Source organism: Thunnus thynnus, chromosome 5, assembly GCF_963924715.1.
Source record: "Thunnus thynnus chromosome 5, fThuThy2.1, whole genome shotgun sequence".
NCBI lineage: Eukaryota > Metazoa > Chordata > Actinopteri > Scombriformes > Scombridae > Thunnus > Thunnus thynnus.
Window position 1 is genome coordinate 35,298,777 of NC_089521.1, and position 17,371 is coordinate 35,316,147.

General features: G+C 42.4%; 1 protein-coding gene across 4 annotated transcripts in view; it reads right to left on the reverse strand.

The window, feature by feature from the left end:
• Window positions 1-759: 759 nt before the first annotated feature.
• The window catches only part of phf21ab (PHD finger protein 21Ab), a 32,832-nt gene continuing 16,220 nt past the window's right edge, over window positions 760-17,371 (reverse strand). For 3 of the 4 annotated variants that reach the window (XM_067591033.1, XM_067591031.1, XM_067591034.1), the window contains 10 exons: window positions 16,171-16,512; window positions 12,657-12,770; window positions 12,519-12,570; window positions 12,303-12,382; window positions 11,640-11,700; window positions 9,485-9,591; window positions 8,943-9,098; window positions 8,570-8,645; window positions 8,372-8,475; window positions 760-7,613 (listed from right to left, as the gene is read on the reverse strand). In XM_067591033.1, the coding sequence (XP_067447134.1) occupies window positions 6,819-7,613; window positions 8,372-8,475; window positions 8,570-8,645; window positions 8,943-9,098; window positions 9,485-9,591; window positions 11,640-11,700; window positions 12,303-12,382; window positions 12,519-12,570; window positions 12,657-12,770; window positions 16,171-16,512 (1,887 nt within the window). In that variant the 3' untranslated portion in view covers window positions 760-6,818. The remainder of the gene's footprint in view (window positions 7,614-8,371; window positions 8,476-8,569; window positions 8,646-8,942; window positions 9,099-9,484; window positions 9,592-11,639; window positions 11,701-12,302; window positions 12,383-12,518; window positions 12,571-12,656; window positions 12,771-16,170; window positions 16,513-17,371) is intronic. The other variant, XM_067591032.1, reaches the window with a different exon arrangement.

Sequence of the window (17,371 nt, forward strand, 5' to 3'; positions counted from 1 at the left end):
ACAGACAACAGACAGACAGACAACAGACAGACAACAGACAGACAGACAACAGACAGATAGACAGACAGACAACAGACAGAAAACAGACAGACAACAGACAGACAGACAACAGACAGAAAACAGACAGACAACAGACAGACAACAGACAGACAGACAACAGACAGAAAACAGACAGACAGAAAACAGACAACAGACAGACAACAGACAGACAGACAACAGACAGACAGACAGTGGGGTTTTGGTGTTTTACTTCATAACTACATTTTATATTAAATGTGTTAATTATGTTAATGAGGTTTTGATTCCAGCTGTATTTGCAGGACTCTGTAAACATCTGTAAACACTTTTAAACTAAACATTAAGATATAAAGTTAAGATGTTTTCTGTTTAAGTCTTTTTTACCTGCCAATTATTTTATTATGTATCTTCTTTAAGTTAAATTGATCCTGATTGTTTTAACATAAAGTACTTTGAGATGCATTTTATACATATAGAATCAAAATGTATTATTACTATAAACTCTGAACCATTTTTGGATTTAATTTTCATTGTTATTTATGTTTTATTGCTGATGTCTGTGTTTATGAATTACTGTGTTATTTCAGTAGGTCTTAAAGAATAAAATATAAAGTTATTCTTTAGCTGCATCTCTAAATTGTAGATTATATAATAAATAATGATTCAGGCTGATGAATTTCTAACCTATAAAACTGTTTCAGCAACAAATCGAATGAAAGCAAAGTGAAAAGATGAGACGTGTTGCTTTTCACAATTTATTAACAAAATGATAAAATAAATAAATACAAATTGATCAAATGCTCCTAATATCAACTCCTCCCCCATGTTCCCTACAGTATTTCCTAAACACTGCATACAAAGAATTCATCACAGAAGAGGCTCAATACAGAGGTAAGAATCCCACCAGACCAGTCACAATGTCAGGCCAACAGAAGACACATCTGGAACAGAAGTCAAAAAAATAAACACATTCCTTTCCAAAATCATTATGAAAAAATACAAACAATTATACAAATATTCAGATTGTGTAATTACCAATTTACACATTATTCAGCACACCAGGTGAACTTTTTCTTTATTCATATCGCTACAATGCATCTCACCAAATGGAAGATAAAAAAAGACTTCTTTTATTTATTTATTTATGTTTTTTTTTTTTTGCACTCAACACACCCCCGATGGAATTAGCTGTGGATGAGGTAAGAAGCTTCAGGTGAGCAGTTGGGTCCGGACAGGATGGATGGTGAGCGTTAACAACGGACTGATGTCATGTTTCGACAATACTAGAAGGCCACAATCATGACTTGATCGTTTTGAAACTGAAGAGAGTGAACTACTGTACAGATGCTTCCAGAACAATCCGCCACAGGGATCAACGTTTGTTTTTTTTTTATGCATATAAGACTTTTTACTTCCTCGGATACAAACTGAACAGCTCTCAGCTGCCGACTAATGGTCCTCTTCCCGCTTGGTGAATGCACACGATGCTGACGCTGAAAAATTAATCCGAATGATGATATGCATCAACTACATAAAAGGCTTCCAAACAGAAATGCACGTTTGCAAAGTTCTTTGGATAAATTCACTTTTAGAGCTTTTGACTATATAGAAACCTTTTCTCTTAAAGAGGACATGACAAAATTTAGACATTAAGACTTGATCGAGCTCCCCCCCCCCCCAAACCAACATTCAGCATGGTGCATTAGCCGAGGTCAAATTAAAATCTAAACTGCGGAGCCAAAAGCTTCCCAGCTCCGTCCATGAAAACATGTCAGGAAGAAATGTTGGCGTTGTAACGAGGATACCGCTCTGTTCTAACACCTAAACTGCACACTTTCGGCATCCCGATGCCAGAACGTTCAAAGGAAAAAAGGTGACTTGAATTTCACATAAAAACTTAAAAAACTAAAGCAAATGCATATTAAAAAGGTTCGACAAATCTTGTATAAAAATTTGCATAAGAAGGCATGCTTTCCACTGGACTGAGTGGACAGATGTTGCTAATTGGGTCTAAGTCTGCCCGTCAGGGTGCAGGTTAGTTTGTTCATTCCAAATGCACACAGGCTCCGGCTCACATGACCTGATTTAGCAAACTCATCCCTCCTCCCAAACAGAAGAAGAACCACACAGCACAGAGGGAATGATGAAGGATTTGAAAGGAAAAGAAAAAAAGAGCTCCAGAGTCCGACCGGCGGCGTCCCCGACGGCGGACCAAATGTCCGTAAAATACCTCGAGAAACTCGAATCTGGAGCGAGACTCATGACTGCGATTCGTGTTGCCGACGGATCCATTTTTTTAAACTCTGATAATAACACTGGTCAAACCAAAAGTGCATCACAAAACAACTGGCTGTCTCACCGAGCGAGATCTCACCATCAACAATCTCTCTTTGGAGCATTTTATGGACCACAACAACCAATGACTTCCTCCGACGTTCGCCAGCGTCTGCAGGGATTTTTTTTCTTCTTCAAATGTTAAGAAAAAAACTGAAGTTAATCACGTAAAAAGGAAAATAAAACACATTTAAGGCAACTCCTATTAAAACACCAACAAAACACTATCTGGTCGATTTAAACGGCATAACATGAACTGTAGTTTCAGCTTGCATTGACTACTGGCAGCCTGAGGTGAAGGACTGGGTCGGTGCTCCGTTCAGGTTCGCCGGAGTGTCAGGGAGTTTGGTGGGACGGGACAGACCAGAGGAGGGCGGGTCGGCGGGAGGATTATCTGGAGGGTTTGTAAGGTTCTACAAGTCACAGTGCAAGTCAAGAGACAAATATTATCTGCTGTTTGAAGAAAGGCACTCGAGGTACCTACTGTACAGAGGGAAAGGTCCAGTTTGTCTGGAACACAAGTTCGGGCTCTTTCAAAGAAACTTGTCGAGTGAAGAGACCGGATGACTACTCTGCTCTATCCATGATGAACACAGTCTAACAGAAGAAGAAGAAGAAGTCAACATCCACCCGAGTAAGCCGACAAAGAACAAAACACACAACAAAAAGGAATTCAAAAGGAGTTGGGACATATTAGTTGCCATTTTCTTTTAAGCATTAAATCTCTGTCAGTCTTTTCCTTCCATGTTCAAATGGCTTCATTAGACACAAATCACATTTATCAGACAACACTGTGGCCAAACATGTGGAAACGTTACAGAGATTTTCCTCTGCTTCCTTTTTCTGGGATCTTCTGAATGAAGGCAGTTTGTACAGCTGATGACAGAATATCAGGTGTTAGATGTCAGATATGCTGATTCAGTTACAAGAGTCCACATGATATGAAAAAAGACACCTGTAACAGCTTATTTTATAGTCGCACAGCAACTTATTCACCCCCGCAAGTATGTACATCATCATAGACAGACGCAGAACTATAACACTAAAAATAACAATTATCTTCTTAGTTGAGGGTTTAACCTTGGCCCAGGAATATCTAGAATTTCCTCATCAATGAAACAGATAAAAGATAATAAAAGCATTTTGAGATCTACAATAAAAGGTCTGAAGAGATGAACCTTGAACACCTTTGGATCTACTCAGGGGTGAATATGTTTTTGGACGACTAAAATTTAAGCAAAAATGCTCCAATATAGCAAAAAGAAACAAACAAAAATAAAATTCCAGCACAACCAGAGGCACTGTTAATGAACAGACCAGAGTTTGTTAATGCCCCGTACCCAACAAGAAGCCAGGAGTCATGATCAGTTCACCAGACACAGACGGACCTGAACTGACAGCCACCAAGCCGACGAATAACAGCATCACATTTCAGCCCAGACATGCTCCAGAGAGAAAAGAGATGCGCTAGTCTCACTGTGAGGGGATGAAGGACACAACTCCCCAAAATATGAACTAGACTTGAGCCTTAATGTCAGACAGAGGTTTCTATTTCCTCCTAGAAAAATATTGGCAATGTGGGGATAAGTCACATCACAACAAAGAGATGCATACTCTGTTTTAATTCCATATTAACATACAAAAAGCTCTTCAGCACTTCTTTGTAATGCAGCAAGCTTGTGCTTTAATCTCAGGATTTGTGGTATCTTCCTTTGAGATCCTTGTGAAGGAGCAGGTTTACACAACAAATCCTTCCATTTCAAGGACAGAAAAAGTTCCTTCCATGTTATTGTTTAATAAGCTCTCCTGTCTCTATCTGGGGACTTCCAATTTCTGAAATGGTAGCATCTATATCTTACAACGCCAATGATTTGATCTTTCAATACAGTAAGTGGACTTGTCCCTGCTGAATTTGGATACAACATCATTTTGGCAGTTCAGGATTCAACAGAAATGTACATAATGCAAAGATCACCACTTCAAAAAGAGGATTCCTTTTTGTGTTGATAATGTCAGTCCAGCAGGTTCAGGAACAGAAAGCACTTATTCTGAAGACTAGGAAGACCTGAATATCTTTTCCTATAAAAAAGAAACACAGCCCAGATATAGTTTTTGTGTGTTGACATTGCAATATTGCAATTTCACATTTAGTGCTCACAGTTGACACACTTGACTCACGAATGAAAACTCAATCACTACACTTGACCGACACCACTGAAAACATCTGTTAGGCTACCGCGCCTGTTCCACCTCGTCCTTCGTACCTGCTGAACACGACGCTCAGCGTCTTTTCTGCCTGAGCTCAGGGAAACAAGTGGGGAAGACACGGGGGAGGGGAGGGTAACTGGGACTGTTGGGTGGTGGGGGGCAATACAGTCGTTGGGCGACTGGGAAAAGGGGGTCGTCAGTGAATTTGTTGTAAAGGGTTCGACTGGGAGGGTAAGTTTGGGTTTTAGGGAAGCTTACTGCTATTGGTCAAAAGGGGACATTGTATTTTGTTGTCGCATGAGGACGATTTCAGTCATTGGTTGACGGGAAAGTTAAAGACATGACTTCAAACAAAGTACTCGTTGAATCGTTGCAGTGTCTGAAACCCCCCCCCCCCCCTCCCCATCCAGGAGTTCAGGTTTTAGTCCTTATGGGAAGGTTCCTGCTATTGGTCCATAGGGAGGCTGTGTGTTTTGTTGAATGAAGGTGTTTTTAGTCATCAGTTGATGGGGAAGTTAGTTTAAAGGTGTCAGAATGCTTCAAACAAACCAAACACCAAACAGTGTCTGAAACATCCTCTCCTGAAACCTTTCTGACGTCACAACTGAAGGGGGGCTGCAGCTGTACATTTTCTTTCCAAAATCAACAATCCAACATTCACACAGTGATTGGCCAGGTGTGAGAAGGTGTCATGTTTGTGCAAACTAGTTAATTTGAAGGGCCAGGGGAGGTAAACTGGGATTGTTGGTTGCTTGAGGAATGTTGCGATTATTGATCAACTGGGACAGAGGGGAATCATAGTTCACTGGGTTAGAGTTGTTCATTTAGGCTGCTGGGGTTCAACAGCGAAGGTAAGTTGGACCGCAGGTGCACGTAGTCACCAGGGGAAGGCTACTGCTATTGGTTGACAGGAGAAGTTATGTTTTGTTGTTGAATGAAGACAATTTAGATCATTGATCGATGGGAAAGTTAGTTTAAAGGAATTAAGATTCAAACATCCAAACATCGTCAAACAGCGTCTGGAACATACTGTGAAACTTTTCTGACGTCACAACTGCAGGCGGGCAGGTCCGACAGTTTGTGTAACATTTTTCTGAAACTAACCAACTATCCAACATTCATACAGCAATTGGCCAGAAGTGTGAAGGTGTGAGCGTCTCTTCATATGACAAAGGTAAGCTCAGGTTACTATGGGAAGGTTACTGCTGTTGCTGGTTGACAGGACTGTAAAAGTTGTTATTAATGGGGAAGTTAGGGACGGTAGTTAAAATGCAAAGTGGTTGTCTGATTGTTGAACACGGGTGTAACAAACTCTCCCATCACACCTTTCCAAAGATGGAACTGGAGGAACTGTGTCTAACAAAATATCAATCCAACAATCACTTTGTGCAGTGATTTGCCAGGTGTGTGCAGGTGAGAAACTAGCTATGGTTTCAGTTTCTTTCTCTGGCGTTTGGTGCGTCTTCGAGGAGAGACGGTTTGTTTGAAGCATGCTGAACTCTTTTGGATTTAAGAAGGAGGTCACATTGAAATGTTGGAGGACCGGGGAAGGTAAGTTTGGGTTTAGTCATTAGGAGGAGGTTGCTGTTCTGGGTCGACAGGAAAGGTTGTTTTTTGTTGACTGTAGACAGTTAAGTTGTTGGTTGACAGGGAAGTTAGGGAGGCTGGTTTAAGATTGGGAGTGTAGGGGTTGTTAGTTGATGGGGGAGTGCTAGGAAAGGTTTGGAGGAGATCGGGGTCGTGGGGTTGCAGAAGTTAAAGGTTGTTCACATTAAGTTCGTTGGGACGAGGGGATGAACAGGTTCTCTTTTCAGCACGCACACTCTATCACAACACTGCTTTTTAGACCAGTAACCCCTGACAGATGTCTGGTTCCATGTTCTCGGTTATCTCCGTACCCATGTGAACACCCCCCCACCCCCCCACAAGAGAACACGGGGCCACTAGAACAGGCACACACTGGTGTGATGATGAATTAAATCTCCCTTTGAGCATTCCCACCACTGACGTCTATCACTAATTGGCATGATGACACTGGTGCGTAAGCCTTCCTGTTCCCCAGCTCTGTGGGCCGAACAGCCTACGTCTTCCCAGAGTCATGTGACTTGGGCTGTATATCTACCATTGACACAGTCTGACAATACAATGCAAACAAACAACATTTATACAGATTGGCAACTTCAGGGCACCATACGGTGCAAGCAAAAGTCTTTTTTTTATATATATGTTTGAATTCCCGCAACTCAAGAGACATAGCATTACTTTTTATTGTCCAAACTGCTGACGAGAGCTGGCAAAGAATGCTGGGAGGGTTCTGAGGTTTTGCTGTTGTTGGTGTTGCTGCCGTCACTGTCAGTGATCTCCTCCTGTTTCTTCTCCACCCCTGTCTCTGGAGGGTTGACGGCAGCCATCTTGTTCTCAGAGTTGGTGTTGGCGTTGGTGGCGCAGCCCCCTGCGAGGCTGCGGTCAGGGCAGGTTGGCTCGGCCGTACCGTTGGTGGTGGCTACAGTTGCAACCACTGCGGGAGTGGGAATGTCCACCACCGGAGCTGCCTCAGTCTCAGGCTGAGCCACGACCTCCACCTGGAGGCCAGTCCCTGTGTTACCTCCCCCCCCTGCTCCGACCCCTGGCCCGGCCTTACCCCCGGCCCCCCCTGCCCCTGCCCCTCCCCCAGGGCTGCTATCTGCTGTTAGGACACCGCTGTCTTCTAGGACGGCCTGTCCGGCGGCGTCTCCTGCTGCTGCCTGGTTTGTCTGGTTGCTCCCTGCGGCTGCGTGCTCCTCTGGTTTGTTGGTTCCATCGGTGTTGCTGCTGGCTGAGGAGCTCCCAGCCTTCACTTTCTCTACAGAGTTGGTTTCTGGTGCAGCTTCAGAGCGGACCGCACCTTCAGCACTGTCCTGGACTCTGACGCTGACGTCTTTACCTTCTGTCTCTGCCAGAGCTTGGTTGAAGTTGAAGGCTTGGATGAGGCGAATCAAGTGTTTGACTTTGTCCAGAGAAAGTTGCATCTCTTTCTGACGAGCCAGGATGCTGTTTTTGGTCTCCATGCATTTCTGACAGAAGAAGGACAACAGGGTTAGATTTGGTAGTACAGGACACCAGACCTTCTTTAGGAAATAACAAGAAATAATTCATCAGCCGAAATAATTTGCGGTGTCTGATCAACCGTTGCACTAATTTGTAGCTCCAACGGGACTTCCTGGATTGTATTTCATTGTCTCACTGCTACCTTAAACAACATGCCCCCACCAATGCAGCCGCTTGCACTCTTTTATCTAATTAATTTGATATATTGCCCAGCCTTAAAAGATAGATTTGATCGTTGTTAGCCTCTGAGATGACTGAATTGGTGTTTTATCAACGTGAAACTGGTTCCAAAATGGATCCATCTATCAGACTATCAGTGTCGTCTTTGTGTTACTGAAATGTTTGACTCTTACTGTGATGGAGTTACTGAGCTGTTTATGACTCTTACTGTGATGGAGTTACTGAGCTGTTTATGACTCTTACTGTGATGGAGTTACTGAGCTGTTTGACTCTTACTGTGATGGAGTTACTGAGCTGTTTATGACTCTTACTGTGATGGAGTTACTGAGCTGTTTGACTCTTACTGTGATGGAGTTACTGAGCTGTTTGACTCTTACTGTGATGGAGTTACTGAGCTGTTTATGACTCTTACTGTGATGGAGTTACTGAGCTGTTTGTCTCTTACTGTGATGGAGTTACTGAGCTGTTTGACTCTTACTGTGATGGAGTTACTGAGCTGTTTGTCTCTTACTGTGATGGAGTTACTGAGCTGTTTGACTCTTACTGTGATGGAGTTACTGAGCTGTTTGACTCTCTGTTCCAGTTGCTCTCGCTCCAGTTTCAGTTCAGAACTCCACTTCATCAGCTTCTGTTTCTCCTCTTCTTTAGCTGCGACAGAGAACAAAGAAACCAAGCTGTTAATCTCAGCGCTGAACTGTCTCTGTGTTTTGTCTCTGTGGATGTTTGAGAGAAGTCGTGTCACCTTCTTTGTAAGCGATGTAGGAATGAACAATAGCCAGCGTGCCGGGCCAGGGAATGGCTTCTTCTTTCTTCAGGATCTGGAGAGAAAGGCTGGCAGTTGTCATAGAGGCTGAGACGCAGAAAAGATTTGAGGAAGACATTTGAGCCACCACCCTGTGGTGAGGCTGGCAGGGACAAGCAATGGAGTGGATGGATGTGAGATGCCAATCTTTACTGACACAATGAATGGGACAGAAGCACAAAAAAACAATACTGCATCATGTTTATGCTTACAAAGGATTGAACAGTCCTAAAGTTCAGGACAGTGTTACAGTCATCGGACTGCGGTACCCCCTTCCCCCTGACTCAGGATCAGTCTCGGCTGCTGCGGTTACCTGATCTTGACATTTTGGACAGATCCACATGCCTTTAGGAATGGTTTTCAGGGGTGGATCCAGGCAGTCCAGGTGATAAACACGAGAACACGTGTCGCACATGAGCAACTGGCCACTGCGTCTGCACACAGTGCAGAAATCCTCATGGATGTCTCCCTGTGAGGAAGAATTGGACCAATCAGTTTCCCCACCAACCATCTGTGGAGGCAAGGCAGGGGGAGGCACCGTGATCTGGTTGGGTTTAGTTTACGGTTGGCCTTCTTCAGATGTCTAATGGACATGGTGAGTTAACTTACTGAGCCCACAGAAAGACATTTGGGAGTTAGAGTGTGATCTGAGTAGTTATTCATGGCTGCAGGACACTGTTCACTTTGTAAGGCTGAGTCAAAGTAAAAACCAACTGATGACTGATGATTATCAAATGGAGACAACAAACTCATGAACATGTTTGTGGATGATTGACAAGAGCTACTGGGCCAATAGGAGAACTGTGTGACGGGGTTCCAACCCTGTGAAAGTCCGTCTCCCCCATCGTTACTTACATCCCCAGAGCTGGGGCTGGGCAGGGGGAGGGGGCGGACGGGGCTGGAGGGGGAGGTCGGGGTGAGGCTGCCCAGCTCCGGGACGCTGCTGTATTTGGGTGGGCGACCTGGGTGAAATGAGACAGACGACAAAGACGGAAAACAAAGAAAAAAGAAAGATGGAGAGGGGGGGAAAAACAAAAACAGTCTGTATGACATACCTTGGAAAGGGAGTCTTCGTTGGCTAGCATGAGGCAGGGGGGGGCGGTAAGGGAGGGGGAGGAGGAAGAGGGGGGGTCAGAAGCACAGACAGCAGTGTTAGTGCAGGAGACTGGCTCCATGCAAGCTGAGGCCGAGCACGACAACTACCTGCTGCAGGTTCTACGAAGCACACAACAGATGGATTAGCGTCAGATGTTAACACACCTCGGGATCAAACCTGTGACCTCGTCTGTAGAGGACGACCTCTCAAACCACCCACCAAACACATCCACGCAGGTGTGATAACATCTGACACTGCAAGTTACACATGGTATCAAATTAGGCTGAATGACTCTTAGGAACCCTTTAGGAACAGTGAACAAATGGTTAATAACTCACTATAACATGGTTATAAGCAGATATAAGGACATTATCAGTGTTTATTAATGTTTATTATAACTTCTCCTATGAAGACATATTTATATTATTACAGCTGTTTTACTATATTGTCATTCCTTATCTGTTTATTCAGCAGCAAACAGTTCTGAGTGTCCACAGCTGTTAACTAATAATAATAATAATAATAAACTATTTGTGTAGCACTGACGGCTGCAACTAATGATTATTTTCATTCATTCGATCAATAGTCTGGTTTATCAACTGTTATAAAACATTGTAAAAATGTCGTTGATCCTGCAGTGACGTCTTCAATCAGTCCGGCGCCGACACATCTGGACGCCGCGGCCGGCAGTGACGCACTGCGAGTTCCTGCTCTGCTGTTTCCAACATGGCCGCCGCGTCACGAACTCTCTCATGTTATATAGCTGAACAGTAAACTACAGTATGTTTCTGGAAACATCTGAGCCGTAAAACAGGAAGTAATAATCAGATCAGCACGGCGACCTCGTTTGCATAAAGCTGAGGTGGAGTCGTGATCGTGTACGTTCGGACACGGCGGTCGGTCCGTAGCTTGTGAAGCTAAAGGAGCTCTGACAAAGACTCATATCTGCTCATAACTACATTCTAGTGTCTTATCCACCATTTATTAACTGTTTATTAATAATAAATATGGGAACTTAAAGTAAAAAGTTACCTATTAAACAAGATACGTTTGCTGTCGGAGTTTAATTAAAGACCAACATGAACTTCATAATTTAATGTTAACGTGGAGTGAAAGTCTGACGGTTGCATGTGTGTACTTCCTGTCAGCTGATTTATTAGTTTTAATAACCTCGTCTGCTCCGGCTGCAAAACGACGACAAAACTAGCTTTTATCAGCACCTTCGAATCGTCTCTTTCACAGCGTTTCCTCGTTTATGAAACAGATCTTGCGCAGAAGAGATGATGATTTGAGATATTAAATTTATTACAGTGATGTTAGAAGGTGAAACAGGAAGTGCTTTTCTCTGCGTGTTTGTGCTGCTGCGGTCTTTATGTTCATCTGACGGCGTTCTGTTCGGACTGTCCGAAGTCGTGCGTGAAAGTATTCAGACACGCTCGTGTTGAACTGCCATCAGATGCACATAAAGAGCTGCAGGTCTGACAGAAGCTTTACTGAAACACAAATAGAAATCTTTTAACTTGATCCTCGTTTGCTTCGTTTTCAACAACCTCTGCTGGTGAAAACAGAAACCTTTTGAGTTCTTCTTCCTGATTCTGGAAATGAAATCTGACCGAAGCGACAGGATTCAGCAGGCAGGAGAAGGAGGGAAGACTTGTTTTACAGCATGTTATTAGTACTGAGCAACACATTAGTCTCTATTCTGCTGTATCTACTGGTGTCTAACGCTGCTCCTCCTCCAGCTTCATCTACTGTCTGTTGTATCTCTGCAGGTTTGAACTGAACTTTTAACTACACTTGATGTGTCTACCTGATTCTATTCTCAGTCTCTCTCTCTCCTGACTCTACTGTCTCTAGTCTGTTTCTATCCGTTACTGCCGGTCTGTGACCTGCAGACCAGTATTTCATACCGACCTCTCTTCCTGGTCCCCTGGTGCAGAGGGCTGTTCAGGTAACTCACTGCACTCTTTTTCCTCTGAAACAAAAACAGGTTCATCAGATATTACTATGATTTAATAACAATAACATGTTATTTACTACATTTGATCTCCAGGCTTTAGTTCATCTGAATGTAAATGCTGTTATTAACTCATATTGGTTCAGTTAATTTAATATCAACCAGGTTTAATGAGCTGCTTTCATCTCTTATTCTTCTTCTAATGATGATTCAAATGTTTTCACAACTTTATTTAAACTTCATTCAGTTCTTACAGTCACACTGAAGCTTCTGTTAGTTCAACTTCATATAGCAGATTTAACAAAGGCTTTCATTTTGGCTTTATACTCTTATTACATACATTACACAAGAAAAACATTCTTGTGTATTTATGTTTGTATATTATTGAGGTAGAGGTAATCAATAATGTTTTCCTCTCCCTGCATATTGATTTCTTTCTTGTTTGTTTGTTTGCATCTGTGCAAATAAATAAACTCAATAAAACTGATCTTCAGAACGTGTCGTCTTTACTAATGAAATCCATTTTAAAGTTTTCATTTCATCATCTGAACATCTGACTCTCAGTGAGAAAGAGAAGAAGAATGTTGAACTGTCCCTTTAAGAGCTCAGCGTGCGTTTACCTCGGGTTCAAACACGGCGCCGCTGTACACCGGGTTAGCCGTCGTTCTCCTCTTCCTCTCCTGCCGTTTGCTCTGAATCTCTGCAAATAAAACATCAAAGTTATGATGCAGAAACCTTCACAGGAGGAGGAGGAGGAGGAGGAGGAGAATGAAGAGGAGGAGAATGAAGAGGAGGAGGAGGAGGAGCAGCCTCCACCTGACTGACAGAACATTTACCTTCCAGGTGGTCGTGTGTTACGAGCCCCAGAGACACCATGAAGGCCAGTTTCTACAGAAGAGAAATAAAAGTTTTCATCAACATGTGACGGCGGGATGACCTCTGACCTGCAGCATGCGTCGCTCTGCTGAACCTACCTCTGGGTTCTCCTCCTTCTTGGGTCGAGGAGCAGGAGACAGCGGAGGAGTGGAGGAAGAGGGGAGGCTCACAACAATCTTCTGCTCTGCTCCACCTCCTGATTTAACAGTCTGCTGAGAGGAGGAGGAGGAAGAGAGAGGAGGAGGAGGAGGAGAAGGAGAGAGGAGGAGAGAGGAGGAGGAGGAGGAGGAGGAGAGAGGAGAGAGGAAATGAGAGGAAGAGATGAGAGAGGAGGAGGAGGAGGAGAGAGGAGGAGAGAGGAGGAGGAGCAGGAGGAGGAGGAGGAGAGAGGAAATGAGAGGAAGAGATGAGAGAGGAGAAGGAGAGAGGAGACAAAAGCAGGTCTGATTATGGAGGAACTTCAGACATTTGTCCTGATGTCTGGTAGTTTAGTTCTCAGTGTTTGTATTGATGTCTGGTAGTTTAGTTCTCAGTGTTTGTATTGATGTCTGGTAGTTTAGTTCTCAGTGTTTGTATTGATGTTTGGTAGTTTAGTTCTCAGTGTTTGTATTGATGTCTGGTAGTTTAGTTCTCAGTGTTTGTATTGATGTCTGGTAGTTTAGTTCTCAGTGTTTGTATTGATGTTTGGTAGTTTGGTTCTCAGTGTTTGTATTGATGTTTGGTAGTTTGGTTCTCTGTTTGTATTGATGTTTGGTAGTTTAGTTCTCAGTGTTTGTATTGATGTCTGGTAGTTTAGTTCTCAGTGTTTGTATTGATGTCTGGTAGTTTAGTTCTCAGTGTTTGTATTGATGTTTGGTGGTTTAGTTCTCAGTGTTTGTATTGATGTCTGGTAGTTTGGTTCTCTGTTTGTATTGATGTCTGGTAGTTTAGTTCTCAGTGTTTGTATTGATGTCTGGTGGTTTAGTTCTCAGTGTTTGTATTGATGTCTGGTAGTTTGGTTCTCTGTTTGTATTGATGTTTGGTAGTTTAGTTCTCAGTGTTTGTATTGATGTCTGGTAGTTTGGTTCTCAGTGTTTGTATTGATGTCTGGTAGTTTAGTTCTCAGTGTTTGTATTGATGTCTGGTAGTTTGGTTCTCTGTTTGTATTGATGTCTGGTGGTTTAGTTCTCAGTGTTTGTATTGATGTCTGGTAGTTTAGTTCTCAGTGTTTGTATTGATGTCTGGTAGTTTAGTTCTCAGTGTTTGTATTGATGTCTGGTAGTTTGGTTCTCTGTTTGTATTGATGTCTGGTGGTTTAGTTCTCAGTGTTTGTATTGATGTCTGGTAGTTTGGTTCTCTGTTTGTATTGATGTCTGGTAGTTTAGTTCTCAGTGTTTGTATTGATGTCTGGTAGTTTAGTTCTCAGTGTTTGTATTGATGTCTGGTAGTTTAGTTCTCAGTGTTTGATTTGATGTCTGTAGGTTTAGTTCTCAGTGTTTGTATTGATGTTTGGTAGTTTAGTTCTCAGTGTTTGTATTGATGTCTGGTAGTTTAGTTCTCAGTGTTTGTATTGATGTTTGGTAGTTTAGTTCTCAGTGTTTGTATTGATGTCTGGTAGTTTAGTTCTCAGTGTTTGTATTGATGTCTGGTAGTTTAGTTCTCAGTGTTTGATTTGATGTCTGGTAGTTTAGTTCTCAGTGTTTGTATTGTTGACTGGTAGTTTAGTTCTCAGTGTTTGTATTGATGTCTGGTAGTTTAGTTCTCAGTGTTTGATTTGATGTCTGGTAGTTTAGTTCTCAGTGTTTGTATTGTTGACTGGTAGTTTAGTTCTCAGTGTTTGTATTGATGTCTGGTAGTTTAGTTCTCAGTGTTTGTATTTATGTCTGGTAGTTTGGTTCTCAGTGTTTGTATTGATGTCTGGTAGTTTAGTTCTCAGTGTTTGTATTGTCTGGTAGTTTGCCAGATTTTTTTATACATTTTTAAACATTTCATAGACAAAACAAATAATCAATCAACAGAGAAAATAATCTGCAGATTAATCGTTAATGAAACTAGAAAATGTAATTTCTGTAGAAATTGCGTGAGATTGCTGAAAGCTAATTTAGATAATTTAGACTGGAAGCTGAAGAGTATTGAAAAATCAATCAAGATTAAAATCAGCAACGGGTGGAATTGAACCTACAGCCTCATGTGTGTAAGACAAACATGCTACGCATTGAGCTAACATGTCACACAGCAACACCAGGCCAGATTCTGCTGTTTAGTCTGTCAGTTGCATGAAATGGACAAAAAAGCAGTTCAGCTCAGCTCATTAAGCAGATTGACATCACCTGGACTCCTTCAACTCTACTGAGTTCTGCCCTAAACGGGGCTCAAACTCACAACCTTTGGATCTAAAAGGAGTTCTGAAATGACATGACCTTAAACCACTGGACTACTCACACATGCTATGTAGCATGGGAAAAGATGTATTTAACAAGCATATCAATCCATACTTTAGGTAGTAAAGTTAAGATGAGCTGGAGAGGAATTGAATTCTGGTACAGGATAAAGATGTGAGGCAACTTTGTACGTGAGAGCAATATTACGAGGAGCACTGCAGTGAGCAGGTATCGAACACACAACCTTGTCATCGAAGGTATTGCTAATCATGAGAACAATGTTCTAAACCACTGAGTCAACAATCATTCACAAAAATGAGAGGAAAAAATCTCCATTTTGATGATGAAAATGTATTTGTCTCAAACTAGAGCTTGAAGCCCAGAGATGTGTACATCACTAGTGAAAGCAAGACTAGTTTAACATGAGAATGAATGATATGTGTAAAAAGTGTTTGAAGGAAGAGAGAATCTGTAAGTTTAAGAAACTGCAGTGAAAGGAGACACACATCCTGCAGACTGTATTGCAGTCAATGAGAACATGACAGCAACTCTCTATCAATTAAGGTTCAGATGTCAAAAACTATAAGTCCTATGTGAAATGTATTTACATTTTGAGAGAGAGGAGGCTTGTGGCAACATACTGAGGCAAGATATGTGCTTGAGGAGTTAAAATTGTGGAAGTGACAGCAGTTTAGAAAAACATTTCTGGTCTAAAAATATCTGTGCTCTCCACTGTGCCTGATCACATGACACACTGGTGTCTCATGTGAAAAAGTCTGAAAAACCCCTGACTTTGGGCTTAAATTGCTGAAAAACTACAAAAGATATCACTAAACAATCTGATAACTTTGAAAGTTCAAAGTTTTGTGAACATTTCACAGTTTGAATGGCGTCTGTACGATAAGGGACTTCCGAGCAGTTGAGTGTCAAAGTGACCAAGGTTCAAACTCAGTTGGACGGTTCGTCCCATAGACTGCCATTATAAATTTTAATGTTTTAAAAAATTATATAAAATCGCTGAAACATGTTACATTTCAGAAAAATACAAGCACACATCTGCTGAATGAGTTGCACAGATTGACAGTTGAATGGTTTTTATAGCACAAAGTATGCAGCAGCTGAAACGCGGCAAAAAACGTACGGAAGACGGAATAAGAATAAAGAGTGACAAGAACAATGTGTGGTTGCTTCCAACAATCACACAAATAAGAGTGATGTTTTATATAAAGACAGAGTGGATGTAACACTGTACCTTGGGGTCCGCGGTCAGGCTGCTGATCTGGATCGGCTGGGCAGGAGTCGGGGTAGGGACGGGGGCGGGGTTAGGGGCCTGGGCGGGGCTGGCGAGGCGGGCGGCGGTGGCAGAGACCGGCGTGGTGATGACGATGCCCGTCAGTGGAGTGGAGCCGGTCTTGCCGCAGGGCTGTCCGTTAACGATGCGGACCTGGTGGATGGGTGCTGCCGACGGCAGCGGGGACGACAGCTTGGTGGCTAACATGACGGGTCTCTGCAGCAGCTGGGGGGCCGCCATCATGGGCGGGGGAGGGGCCGGGGCGATGGGGATGTTGGTGGGTGTGGCCGGTTTGGGCCTGACCTGTGACAACAGACAGCCAATCAGAAAATAACACAGAAATGACCAGAAACTGCTGGGTAACGCCACTGTAGAGCTCTGACCGCTAATACTACTAATGATAGTACTACGAATAATACTACTACTACTACTACTACTACTACTACTACTACACATTGTACTACTTATATTACTACTACTACAGATTGTTCTACTGATACTACTATATATTGTAGTACTGATACTACTACATACTGTAGTACTGATACTACTACAGACTGTACAACTAATACTACTACATACTGTAGTACTGATACTACCACAGATTGTTCTACTGATACTACTACATACTGTAGTACTGATACTACTACAGACTGTAGTACTGATACTACTACATACTGTACTACTGATACTACTACATACTGTAGTACTGATACTACTACAGACTGTACTACTGATACTACTACATACTGTAGTACTGATACTACTACAGACTGTAGTCCTGATACTACTAGATATGGTAGTACTGATACTTCTACGGTCTGTAGTCCTGATACTACTACATAATGTAGTACTGATACTACTACATATCGTAGTACTGATACTTCTACGGTCTGTAGTCCTGATACTACTACATAATGTAGTACTGATACTACTACAGACTGTACTACTGATACTACTACAGACTGTAGTCCTGATACTACTAGATATGGTAGTACTGATACTACTACAGACTGTAGTACTGATACTACTAGATATGGTAGTATTGATACTACTACAGACTGTAGTACTGATACTACTAGATATGGTAGTATTGATACTACTACAGACTGTAGTACTGATACTACTAGATATGGTAGTATTGATACTACTACAGACTGTA